General features: G+C 36.6%; 1 protein-coding gene and 1 pseudogene across 1 annotated transcript in view; one reads left to right on the top strand and one right to left on the bottom strand.

The window, feature by feature from the left end:
* LOC118161167 (solute carrier family 12 member 7-like) overlaps positions 1–13,059 on the top strand; it is a 65,932-nt gene that overhangs the window by 38,178 nt on the left and 14,695 nt on the right. Inside the window, exons 6-9 of the mRNA XM_035316237.1 lie at positions 3,916–4,046; positions 5,044–5,285; positions 8,015–8,226; positions 11,570–11,755. Of these exons, the coding sequence (XP_035172128.1) occupies positions 3,916–4,046; positions 5,044–5,285; positions 8,015–8,226; positions 11,570–11,755 (771 nt within the window). The remainder of the gene's footprint in view (positions 1–3,915; positions 4,047–5,043; positions 5,286–8,014; positions 8,227–11,569; positions 11,756–13,059) is intronic.
* On the bottom strand, positions 1,063–2,234 carry LOC118162108 (annotated as a pseudogene).

Raw genomic sequence — 13,059 nt, 5'->3', positions numbered from 1 at the left:
GGATCTTTGTGGCAAAGGGTCCTTCATCTGTGGTGCTCTTTGCTTCCAGTTGGTGTTACACGGCAGTGGAAATCTGAAAAGCTTCTTGCAGAAATTCAAGTGGCAAGCAGCTTGAGGAAATCTCTATATGCTTACTCAAAATTCTTCATCTCCCCATTCAATTAGCTTGCTTTTAAAAGCACTGGTTTTTGGAGAATGGCCTTCAGAACAAAGGAGTGAAACATTTCCCTTAGTCACAACATCATGAGCTTCGTTAACAGATTGACTTAATCTCCTATACTGAATTAGTTCCTAGAATGTCTAAATTTTTTTTACTCTTTCTCAGAAGCAAAGAATTTCTGTAGCAGTTGTACAGTTTAACCTGTTACCACATTTTAGTCTAGCATTTTTGTAACATCTCAACACAAATTACATTGCAGCTTGTCTGCAATGAACATCTGGCTATGGACAACCACCAAGAGGGGAAGTACCCACACCAGCGTTAGAAGAACAATGATATCACCCCATTATATGGAGAAGCACTTCTTGATACGCTGGTTCCCAGGTTAGATGTCTGAATCTAAATGGGATTTCTCTCAAAGTAAGGTTAACTCCAGTTATTCAAATACAGTAAATGCAAGAGGACAGTGTACTGAGGACAGCAGTCCTGTAATTCACAGTTTTCAGTCCATTTTCTAAAAACCTGTTAATGGAGATATGGCCCAGTATCAAGGCTAAGTGAGCAAATGTTATCTAAGCTGAAGTTGTTATGGGTAGTAACACAATCCCTGCTTACTGTACAACAGTACTCCTTGGATTTAAGCCAACCATATACACTTCATCGTACTAATTTACCTGTCCTGTTTATCTCAAGGATCTTCACCCTTCTGTACTCCCCAATTAACAACCAGTTATTTCCTGAGTGAGACTTTAAAAAGTTAAACCCTTCTACCAAAAGTACAAAGACACATGAAATATAGTAGAACAATACAAACCCAGCTATGCAGTATTACAAGTGCAGAAATTCATCATGTTGTTGCTCTTGGTTACCTTTGGCCCCTAGTAAAAACCTTAACAAAGAATTTAGTTATCCAAAATATTTCGAAGTACAGTAATCAAATTTTACAGATCATAAATGTAGCCCTCATTCTTTTTGTTGCTAGGAAACACGTGAGCAAAATCTATCGTTTGGACTTCTGCATTTGTGCTTTCCTTGATCTCCGCTGGCAGGTGACAAAACTTTTTCCAGTTGGGGTATAACATTTCTGTTCAGGTGCTCCTGTGTTCATGCAAGTGCTGCTTTTCCATAAATTGTCCTGCTCCAAGTTTTCTACTTTTATTGAGATCTGACTGTGTTGCCTCTTAGAGTATGCCTTTTTGTGAAGTGCATAAAATTTGGAAAAGCCCTTCCTTACAGAGACCTCAATTTTTCAATTCTATGTAGAATTAATTACTTATTAATATTATTATACTGAAGTATGTCTCCACCTGATAACAGTCCTTCGGGCACTCCCCTCTTCTCTGCCAAGGTGTCATCACTGAAGTGCATGGTTGTTGCCTGATATGAAACTTTGTAAACAAATGGTAATGAGCTTGCATAAAAGTTGAGTTGTTTCTGACCCTCAAATATCTCTCTCTCTTTTTTTTTTTTTTTTTTTAATCTTCTGAATGCTGGCAGTGATCACATCTTTCTCAAGCAATACCCATTGTAGAAAAACTTTGAAATGCCATCCTTTACTGTTTCCTTCGTCAAGTTCATTCCATAGTGCTGATTTTATGTCTCATAGCTGTGAGAAGATGTGACTCATGTCAAGTACCAAAAAGCCAAGCTTTTCCATCAGTGAGTACTTGCAGACCTGCTGCTGTATCTTCTCAGCTGAAGCATATCAATCATAATTTTTCTGCCCTATTTTTACATCCATTATGCAAGGCTTGTAAAACTTACAGGTCATAACTTTTGGTTTTAGATAGGTATCATTTGGTGCAGTAGGTGGTGACCAGACATCTAATTACTTAGGAAGATATTTTTGCAGCTCCAGAAGAAAGCTGTCATAACAGTCAGCATCATAAACCTTGTTGTAGAAATCCTTCTCCCTGGGACCTCAAGGTGATCGCTGCAGCTGCTTCAGGACAGTCCTATCCAGATGCTGCAGAATACCACCTTTATCCTTGCTGTACAGGTGCCTGGCCACCTGGTGCAACAGCAGCACACAGCTATTAAATCCCTGCCACCAGCCCCTTGGTGCTACCGCCATCATCACTGGTCCCAACCTGGACGTAGAACTATTGACTGCAACTCTTTTGAGTGCAACCATCTCCAGCCAATTCCTTAACCGTTGAGTGGTCAGTCCATCAAATCCATGTCTCTCCAGTTTGGAGACAAGAATGTCATGCTAGACAGTGTCAAACGTTTTGCACGAGCCCAGCTGGATGCTATCAGTTGCTCTTCCCTTATCCACCAGTGATGTAATCCTGTCATAGAAGGCCACCAGATTTGTAAGGCATGATCTGCCCTTAGTGAAGCCATGTTGGCTGTCATCAGTCACCTCCTTGTTTTCCATGCACCTTAGCATAGTTTCCAGGAGGATCTGCCCCCATGGTCTTGCCAGGCACAGAAGTGAGACTGACTGCCCTGTAGTTCCTCAGGGCTTCCTTTTATCCTTTTTCTAATATGGGGGTTGTTTCCTGTCTTCCAGTCACCAGGAACTTCACCAGAGTGCCACAACTTCTTGAATATGATGGATAGCGGCTTAGCAACTTCATCCACCGGTTCCCTCAGGACCCTTGGATGTATCGCATTAGGTCCCATGGACTTGTGCACCTTCAGTTTGCTTAGATGGTCTTGAACCTGGTCTTCTCCTACAGTGGGTGGTTCTTCATTCTCCCAGTTTCCATTCTCCCTTTGGCTTCTGGGACTTGGGCTATATGACGAGAGCTCTTGCTGGTGAAGACAGAGGCAAAAAAACTGTTGAATGCCTCAGCCTTCTCTGTATTCAGGGTAACCAGTTCTCCTGTTTCCCTCTGGAGATGGCCCACAATTTCCCTAGTCTTCCTTTTATCACTGAGAAGCTTTAAATATACTTTATACTGATATATTTTAGAAACTCTCCAACAGTTGGACCCCACCAGTCCCCACTAGACCAGGTGTCTCCAAAGGTCCCAAGGGTCACATGGCCAACAATTTGTTTTTTTAGACCAGAACACCAGTCCTGCAACCATGGTAAGTTTTTTGCCTTTGACAGGTAGGGTTGAAGAGAAAGCCACCTTTGTTCCAGAGACTCTTACAGATGCTCCAAGGGTTCTGTAGTCCTTCGTGAAACACTCTGGATGCTCTTGACAGTGTCACTGATGCTCACATTGAATGACAGCAGTGGATAGTAGTCTGCAGGCTGTGCAAGGGTTGGTAATCTCTCGACAACATCACTAATGTGACCCCGTGGTAGGCAACAAACCTCTTGAGATTGGGTCAGGTCATTAAATGGGTGCCTCTGTACCTCTCAGAAGACTCCCCTGCAGATATCACCTGTTGCCTTTTCTTTGTTGTGCTGGTGGTTATACAGCCCTGACTGTCATGATCAACCACTGCACTGTGGGATGAGCCAGCACCAGAGCTATCATCTTGACGTCTGGGTATCAATAGGGATCAGCAAAGAAAATAGTAAAACGCAGCAAGACTTCCACTGCTGCTATTTGATGTATGTTGAATTATTTGTGTAATAAAGGAAAAAAGTATGAACATCTGCATTTGTCAGTTTTAGATTTTTTTTTATTTTTTATTTTTTTAAATACAGGTTTGGTATGAACACTTCAATGGAGGTTCATGCAGTTTTCCCAAATATGTGTCTAGGTTGATTGAATTACTCTTTTTTTGTTGTTGTTGTTCTCTATCGCCATCCCTAATCTGAAAGGTTGGAACCTTTTTGATTAAATTCACAGCTGGAGGTTCTTACTACATGATTTCAAGATCTTTAGGACCAGAGTTTGGTGGAGCAGTGGGACTTTGTTTCTACTTGGGTACAACCTTTGCAGGAGCAATGTACATTCTTGGTACCATTGAAATTTTATTGGTAAGTACTATTAAATCTTGTAAGGCTGTATTCAGGCTACTGTGGGAGATTACTGTATTTAGACATTACTCAGTAATCATAAATAAGGCCTAAACTGTATTCTAGTTTGTTTTTGAATGCTTTGATACTGTGTTTCTGGTATGTCAATATTCTTATTATGATTATTTGAAGGAGTTCAACAAACTTTGATCAGCACATGTGCTTAATACATAAGCACATTAAAGACTGATGTCAGTTATTTCCCACTTAAATTAGGAACAAAACAGTTCAGTAACTGACCTTTATTAATTACCTTTTCTTAATGCATTCTAAATAAAAATGGTCCCACAAGTTGTGTCTGTGCTGTACACATACGTAACTGCAAGAAAAACTATGCTAATTTTGGTAAGACTTAGCAAAAAAATCCAAAGTAAAGATATTAGAAGACAAAGAAAAGCAATCAGACTAGGCTACAGTATAGGTTCGGTATGGAATCTGTACCCATTGTATTGAAACATGTTTGTTATGCTGCTCCTCCTCCTCCATTCCTTTTTGTGTTTTCTTGTCTGGCAGAGACACAAATTTAGGAGAGGCAGAAGTTCTTAGCAGAAAAGCTGGATCAAAAGCAGTACCTCATTCTCAGCATATACACTCTGTTTTATCCTCTTCTCTCACCCCCACCCCCATTCCTTTTTTCCTTACGTAGGTCAGTGATTATTCAACTTTACAGTTTGCTGATAATGTCACTTCGAGTACATGCAAGTCTTCAAAGTAATCTATAATAGATAGGGTTAAAAAGGAGGAGAGGCCTATAGTTAAAAACTCATTGTATGTTAAAGTTGAGACTGCTATAATGTCTCTGTACTAGTAAAAAACTTGAAAATATTTTTTTGCAATTTCATTATACCAAATCAAGTGAGATATTTGTTTCTGCTCTTTGATAAACACTTATGTCATCTGGTAGAACTTGTTTGTGAAGTAATAAAATACGTGTGATAATTTACCATATTTCCTACAGACTTATATTTCTCCAAGTGCTGCTATATTTAAAGCAGAAGACAGTGGTGAAGAAACAGAGGCTATGCTGAATAACATGAGAGTTTATGGAACATGTATTATCATTCTGATGGCTGTAGTAGTTTTTGTGGGAGTCAAGTATGTTAACAAACTTGCACTGGTCTTCCTTGCCTGTGTGATTTTATCCATCATTGCCATATACGCCGGAGTTATTAAGACTGCTTTTGACCCACCTGACTTTCCGTAAGTGACGTTATTAAGTAGTATAGGTTATTATTTAATATATATATATATATGTCAATTGACCTCAGTGGTAGGTTTCTTATGTTTATGTTCACAAATTTATTATTATTATTATTCATATGTTTATTAGGCACTTACATGTTTGCTTGTCTGAACTACATATTTGAATTTTTGTTCACCGGACATGATACTCTGGAAGAAGTTCTTTGGTACTTAATATTACTGGCCATTATTCCATTATTCCATTCACGCTTAAACATGAAGGTGGTCTTGCTGACAATAAATATAGCTGTTTTATCTAATGAATGAAAAACCTAAATCTACAGGATAAAGTAAAACCTTTAAAGAAATGTAACTATGAACCATAGGTAACATATTTTAAAATTTTGTCATGATGAATTTTCAAAGCTTCCATTTTACCCTGTTCAAAATAGAAGGTTTGCAGTGTTTTAACATTCATTTGCTTTATATGAAGACTTTTCTACCTTTTTGTTACTAAAATCTAGCTTTGTTGTCACACATGGCATATTGCTCCTCAACATCCTTATTTTGTACATCGCCAGCTTGCTAAGATTTTTTTCTGGTGTCCAGTTATCAGTATGCAAATTACATTTTTGTGCATCTGTTCCTGCATGGAGGGTAAACAATAGTACCACTTAACAAATTAGTGGAAGAGCCTGGGAACTACTGTAGTGAATTGCAATCTATTATGTAGAACTGATCCTGTGCTATATGATTGTTTTGAATTCTGTAGTACTCTGAAGTGCTGATGGTTGCTTCATAAACTGAATGTTAAAGCAGTATTTTTGTACTGTAAAATGATACTAACTTTTCTATTGAAAAATATGGGTATGTTCAAAATTGACACTTTTCTGAAGTAAACATGAATTTCTAAGAAACTGGAACTTCCAGTAGGAAAATATTTAAATCTGTCATTCACCTATATAGGTAAACGAGGGATCATATAGATACCACAGAATCACAGAATTTCTAGGCTGGAAGAGACCTCAAGATCATCAAGTCCAACCTCTGACCTAACACTAACAGTACCCATATGTAGCATTGAAAAGACCTGGGAACAGGTCTTTGTAACAAGTAAGACAAAAAGTGTATTTTCCTATAAATGCAGTTGTTCACATTTTGATGAGTTTGCCTTAAAATAAGAAACTCAAGCATGGTTTCATATTATGTTAAAGCTGATCTCATGGTAAGCAGGTCACCAAACCCACCATCATGCAGCAAGTTAGCGTTGGTTTAGACAAAAAAAAAAAGTCCTTCTAGCTTCTCTTGTTAACATTTGCACAGCTTACTAGATTCCTCTTTCACTTAGCTATCCATCACCTCACTTCATCTCTGTTAGGTTTAGCCATTGTGCAAATGCAGAAATAGTGTAAGTCATTAATTTACATAATGATCTTCCAGCTAAATCAAACTGGAAGAAGTTTCCATAGGTTAAATAGTTCATCAAATACCATAGCAAGCAAAAAGAGGAAAATGGCAAGATCATCCTTTTCAGCAGCAGGCTCTCTATGAAATCCCCTTGACTTTCAAGTGATGCCATACCTTGAAGCTGTACTAGTGTCCTGTAAGTTTCCCTTGTTCTTGTACCCTTCACAAGGCATCTACTTTTGACTGCTATCAAAAACAGGATGTTACACTAAGTAAATATTCTTAGTATGCTTTTTGCATGTTTTAATGGGAAACGTTATGTTTTTACTGTTTGTTACCAGCTTCCCGAGCTCCTTCAAAAGTATTCAATAAGTATTCAGTATTCAACTGTGTGTGTACTTTTGCTTATCTGACTAACATGAATGCTTCACTTGATGCTCCTCTTTCCGTCTTTTCTGGGTATGGCCCACAATTTCCCTAGTTTTCCTTTTATGACTGGTATACGTACAGAAGCCTTTCTTGTTGCCCTTGACGTCCCTGGGCAAATTTAATTCTAATAGGGCTTCAGCTTTTCTAACCTGATCCCTCGCTGTTCTGACAATTTCTCTATTTTTATGTATCACTTTATTAAACAAGCCTGGAGGAGCTATTTCCAGAACATTTTTGTGTAGCTTAACAAAGATTTATCAACAGATTGTTTCTAGATGTTTGATGTTCTTTGTTAGGTATTTGCTTTTTGCAAACCATTCTGAGTTTTCTAAGTGCTTTAAATGCTTTCTGTGAAGAACATATATGATACTTGTATTTGAACTAGGAGTTCAGTGTTCTTAGATCTTGCTGATTGATCATCCTGTCTTGTATCCTACCTTTTAACATAAAATATTTATTTGCTGGAAGATGTATGGCACTTGCTTAATCTTTCTTATAGTTTTTCTTTGTCAGGCTTGTCACTGTATTAAATATTCCAATTACTAAACTTCACTTCTTTCTTACAGAGATCATGATTTGTTCACTCCTGTTATTTGGTGGCCAAGAGATCATGATTTGTTCACTCCTGTTATTTGGTGGCCAAGCTGCTTAAATTGATTGTGTTCTCCAAAGAAAAAATCAGAAAGTAAAATAGCTGCCTTAAAGTTGAAATGTTTGTTTGGTGATTTAAAGATTATTGATGACAGTTTTATGTGCACAGACTATATACTGCTTTAGTAGATGTTGTATAGCCTATTACACGGGTATTGTAAATAGTGGATTTCTGAGGAAACTTAATGGACAAATATATTTTAAAGCACAACACTACACTGAAGGATCACTGTGGGATTTTTTTTGTTTGTTTTTGGTAGCATCTGTCTTCTTGGAAACCGTACGTTGTCAAAACGCAGCTTTGATGTCTGTGCCAAATTTACTGAAAGCAATAATGAAACAAAGACTACAACCTTGTGGCGCCTCTTCTGCAATAGCTCTTTACATAATGCTACGTGTGATGACTACTTTAGTCTCAATAATGTAACAGAAATTCAAGGGATTCCAGGAATAATGAGTGGAGTTCTAATTGGTAAGTCAGAAAGCACTGAATTTTTAGGCAATACTGATTTGGCCTGTAGCTTTTCAGTAATGTAGTGGTCTAGCCTGTCAGTAGTCTTTTGCTCTAATCTGTTTCTGTGAAAGACTGCTTCCTGGAGCATTGCTTCCTTTAATGTTTCCATTTGTTTTTGGAAGCTTAGTATCAAATGCTTTGATTTGGGATCACTTTGGCTTTATAGGCACTCGTTCAAAAACTGTTGTTCTATCCAAAACAGTAGTAAGGTGTTTATTACAGCTTTTAAAAAAATGAAATGTTTAGCGCCTTTTTTTACACCAGATATAGTTATTTCAAACTCTCCTGAGGAAGAACGTTTTCCAATTTACAAGTGCTACATTGAGTTATGAAGTCTGTTGTTTGTCCAACATTGTATGGCAAGTCAGTTCTGAGTTTTGAAAAAAATAGTCTTTTTAGGTTTTAATATAACACTTGGACATGAGACATTTGTATGTAAATGTGTTTGTATATAAAATCATTCAACTTCTTCAGAATCAAAAATATAAATCTTTTTTTGACTGTTATAAGAAATGTGACATGAGATTTATTATTCTATGCATTTTATAATTTACCACATACATTTTTTTCCTAAATATTTTAAGAAGTATTTATTTTGATGCTGCTTTACATTCCCCCTGCATACTCAGGATACAATCCTGTGTTCTAACTTCTGATACAAATTGAACTTCAAACTACTGTTTCTCTTTTGTAGCAGTCTGTCCTTCCTTCTTTCCTTCTTTCCTTCCTTCTTTCCTTCTTTCCTTCTTTCTTTCCTTCCACCCTTCTTCCTTCTTTCTTTCCTTCCGTCTATCCAGATGTACTCTGTTTACTTTTTTTTTTGAACCAGCACTGCCATATAATAGTGTATTTCATTTTTCCAGTGTCATAAAATGCCAAGTTTTCTAACAACCATTCAGAGTCTGCTGAAAGCTCAGTGTTAGAGAAACACTTACCAATGTTCATTGCTAACCTGTTGATGAAACTCATCTATTTCTGCTCAGTCATTGAGTGTGGTATGGTTTTTCTGTAGTTCTTTGCAGTTGGCTTTTGCTTCCACCACCTTGAATAATTGAGTGTTACTAGTAAGCTTTCTCATCTTGCAACTAACTCCTTTTTCTAGTCCAGTACATTGCAAAGCACTGGTTACATCCTGGTATGATTTCTTGTGGAAATTCACTGGTGACTTTCCTGCATTGTAAAACTGAATCTATATTTAATTTTACCTGTTTTCCAACTTTGAACCATTTTTATTATTCATGTGATGACTTTTCCCCTTATCCCATGACTGTCTTAATGTTCTTTACCCAAGGAATCTATCAAAAATACGTGGGAAATCTGAGTGGGCTAAATTAAATAGATCCCCTTCACTTATATTTCCATCAAGAATACTTTTGACGTACGATTTTCTTTCTAAAAAGCTGTTACTTCCCCAGTTCCTAAAACTCAAGGAAAAAAAAAAAAAAGCAGTGTAAATGAGTAATTGCCCAAATTCAAAGACAATAATACCCATGTGTGTATGACTGTTGCTGAGAATACTCTGATATCATAGATGGATGGCTCAGGAAGTGTGTGCTAAGTCCTCAATTTACAGGACATCTGTATACCGTAAGTTTACATCTTACAGAAAGTAATCATTTTTTTTCACCCAGAATTTCAAGTCCACTTGGTTTATCACTCTGGGGACAGTGAGTATAGGAACTTAATGTAACAAATCTCAGTGAGATATCTCACGAAAGGAGAAACTGATATATATATTAAAAATCTCTAAGCTATTTTTTCCTGTTTGTGCTCACATGTGCACATCCACAAATACAAATATGTTTGTATTGGTCAGATATGGTCAGGATAGTGTCATTTCTGTGTCACACTGAACAAAGGAAACTTGCTGTTGAGTCTTCTAAGTGTTTAGTGCTTTTGATTGGCAAAGACAAAGTGATTTCTAGACTTCCTTTGTACACTTCAGAGGGAGTGGATATTAATTTGGAGATCTTGTCTCATTTTATGTCAGTGTTCAAGTATTTGCTGAAATTCCTGAATTTTACAATTCTGTTGTTTTTCTTAACTTTTGTTTTTGTGGCTTCAGTCTTCATCTTTACATCAGTTTGTTCTTATTCATTTGAATGAAAGAACACTGCTGCACTGTAGCAATTCATATTTACCTTTTTTTTTTTTTTTTTTAAACCATTATTCTACTCTTGCATTGTTCTCTCATGCATGCTTCTGTTTATGGTTATTTCATACTAGTTCTAATATTTGCCGAATCTGTGTGCAGCCACTCTATCTTTGGCCAGTTAGGAGATTACCTCTGACTCTGAATCTTTGTATTGTGCTCAAGGTAACATGTTGCTATTGTGGAGGCTTAGAATGCTATGCTCAGCTCCTGAAAGTTGCACTGGATAACTGAAAATTGGCCATCAGATCTATTGTCCTGGAAGTCTATAGGAAGCATTTATTTCTGTGATGGAAAATCCTTTGTATAGAATCTCTCTTTAACAGGGAGAGAGAGTATCTGTTTTGTCTCGTAGCATATGATAGGAAACCTTATCTTATTTTAAAGTAAGAGTCAGGTTTAGGTGTCTTTACCATCATTTTAAGGGGCATAACTAGAATTTCTGCAAATGTAAGCTCTCAAAAGCTATGTTTTTTTTTTTTTTTTTTTTTTTTTTTTTTTTAAGGAGGGGGGTTGTTTTGTTTTTTATAAAAAAACAACAACAAAGTAAACCACCTTTGATTGTCTGTTCTCTTCTGGAGTCTGGTTAGTGACCGTGTGGAAATCAAGAGGAGCCAAGTCTTGAACTGTTGTTCAGATTATACTGTACAACAGGTCTCAAATCAAGTTGCTGCCAAGAAGCATTTTTTTTACCTGTTCCTCAAAAATTAAGAACAAGAAATGTAAATGTATGCTAAGATTGCCTGAATCTGCAAATATTTCTTTTTTCACTGCTATACTTTCCTTTTTTTTTTTTTTTTTGACTTCTATAGTTGATAATACACCCATATATTTGTGCAATGCAAATGGATGTTTTAGAAGTGTATTAGAATTTAATTATATAACTAAATCTTTCTTTAATGGAAGAGAAAATCTGGTATGACACATTCCATACACCACTGCATCTCTACTGGTTTACAGTGGAAATGTCTACAAGTTACAACTGATATTGATGTTATTGATTCTGTGTTCTTCATTTCATAAGGAAGTTTTGGGAAGCATCATGACTTTTGTGTAAGAAATGTCATCTAATTTGTAACGGTATTTCATTCTCAGTATCTACTATCATGAAACAGAGTTGACAATTGCTATTGTTTTTTCCCTTTGTAGATAATCTGTGGAGTGCCTATTCAGAAAAAGGATCAATAGTTGAGAAAAAAGATCAGCCATCAGTTTCAGGATCAGAAGACATAAAAATTGGTGGACGCCCTTATGTTTTTACAGATATCATGACCTACTTCACAGTGCTTGTAGGGATTTATTTCCCATCTGTAACAGGTAGATATACCTACTTTCCTTGAATGAAGATGTGTTTTCATAGCTGAAAAAATATTTTTGTGTGAATGTTTGTTGCTGACACGATATTCCTAGTCTCTGTCCAAGTTTTAAGTAGCAGATTTTCTGGTGCTAGAAAGGCATAGCTGGCTACTGGTTATTTTAGGAGTTCATAGAACTTAATGGATCAGTTCAAGTGCTGTTTATGTACCTGGAAATAAAAAAGAAATATACTTTTTTATTTCTATACCTGGAAATAAAAAGAAAGCTCCATGTGTTACTAAATGTTTATTCAGAATAAGCTGCAGCTGAGTTGAAAATTTCTTACCTCCATAATGTGTTAATCTTCAAATGCATGAGAGAGAACAGTTGGGTATTAAGGTGTTTCATGTATTCAAGCCATGAACTGTGTGTACTTTGTTTAAACTTCCAATTTTTTTTTCAACTGTAACTAGTAGAGACTTTTTTGTTTATCAAGATTAAAAGTTAGGTTAGTTTTATATCATTTCCCTCAGGTCTTGTTTGACTGAAATAACTAAATTTTTATTGAAAAATCCTATCTCAAGCAACTTAATATCAAGTAACAAAACAGAAACCTGATGCAAAGATGCAACATTATTTGCTAGAAGAATACCAAATGGAGATGTCCCTTCATATGCTTGTCCCCTCACTGTTCTCATTTCTATACTTCAGGTTCTTTCCTGTTTCCCATCCTTCTTCTCCACCCTTGACTCTTTACCAAAATCTTACTGTATCTCACCCTGTGGTTACGATTTCATTGTGTAGAGTTTGGCAATGCTTTTGCACTGGATTCTTGACCTTAGCTTCTGCTTTTTGCCTCTAACAGTGATCAGGGTAATTCTAGGAAAGATGAGAGAAATAGCGCATGATTTTTCTCCACTCTTTTACAGTGTGTTGGAAGGTGATTTTTTTGTTCTGTGTTTAGATTCAAACACAAATATATGCCTGTGATCCCCTGACCATTCCTCTGTACTTCATGCCTGCTCCTTTCCTTTTGTTTCTGTTTTTATTATTAATTGATTTGCTTACATATTTTATTGTGTGTGGTCTGTTTAGTAGAAAGTTAGGACATTTGGTCACACTGGTTAAAATTTCTAAAACCTTATTAGTTTAAAACATCTATCCCTACATTTTGCTACTCTTGTATATTTCCCCCTTCTGAAAAGGATTGACTTTTTTTCTGAGCCTTCTGGAATTTCATGATGGGTGGTAACACAAACTTCTTAATCAAATGAAGGTCTCCTAATTTCCAACCTGAACACCCCCTTAGTACCAATGTCACCCACTAAACTGTGTCCCTCCGT

This window comes from Oxyura jamaicensis, chromosome 2, assembly GCF_011077185.1.
Source record: "Oxyura jamaicensis isolate SHBP4307 breed ruddy duck chromosome 2, BPBGC_Ojam_1.0, whole genome shotgun sequence".
Classification (NCBI taxonomy): Eukaryota; Metazoa; Chordata; class Aves; order Anseriformes; family Anatidae; genus Oxyura; species Oxyura jamaicensis.
The sequence above is the reverse complement of the archived record's forward strand: the minus strand, read 5'-3'. Positions and strand labels throughout refer to the sequence as shown.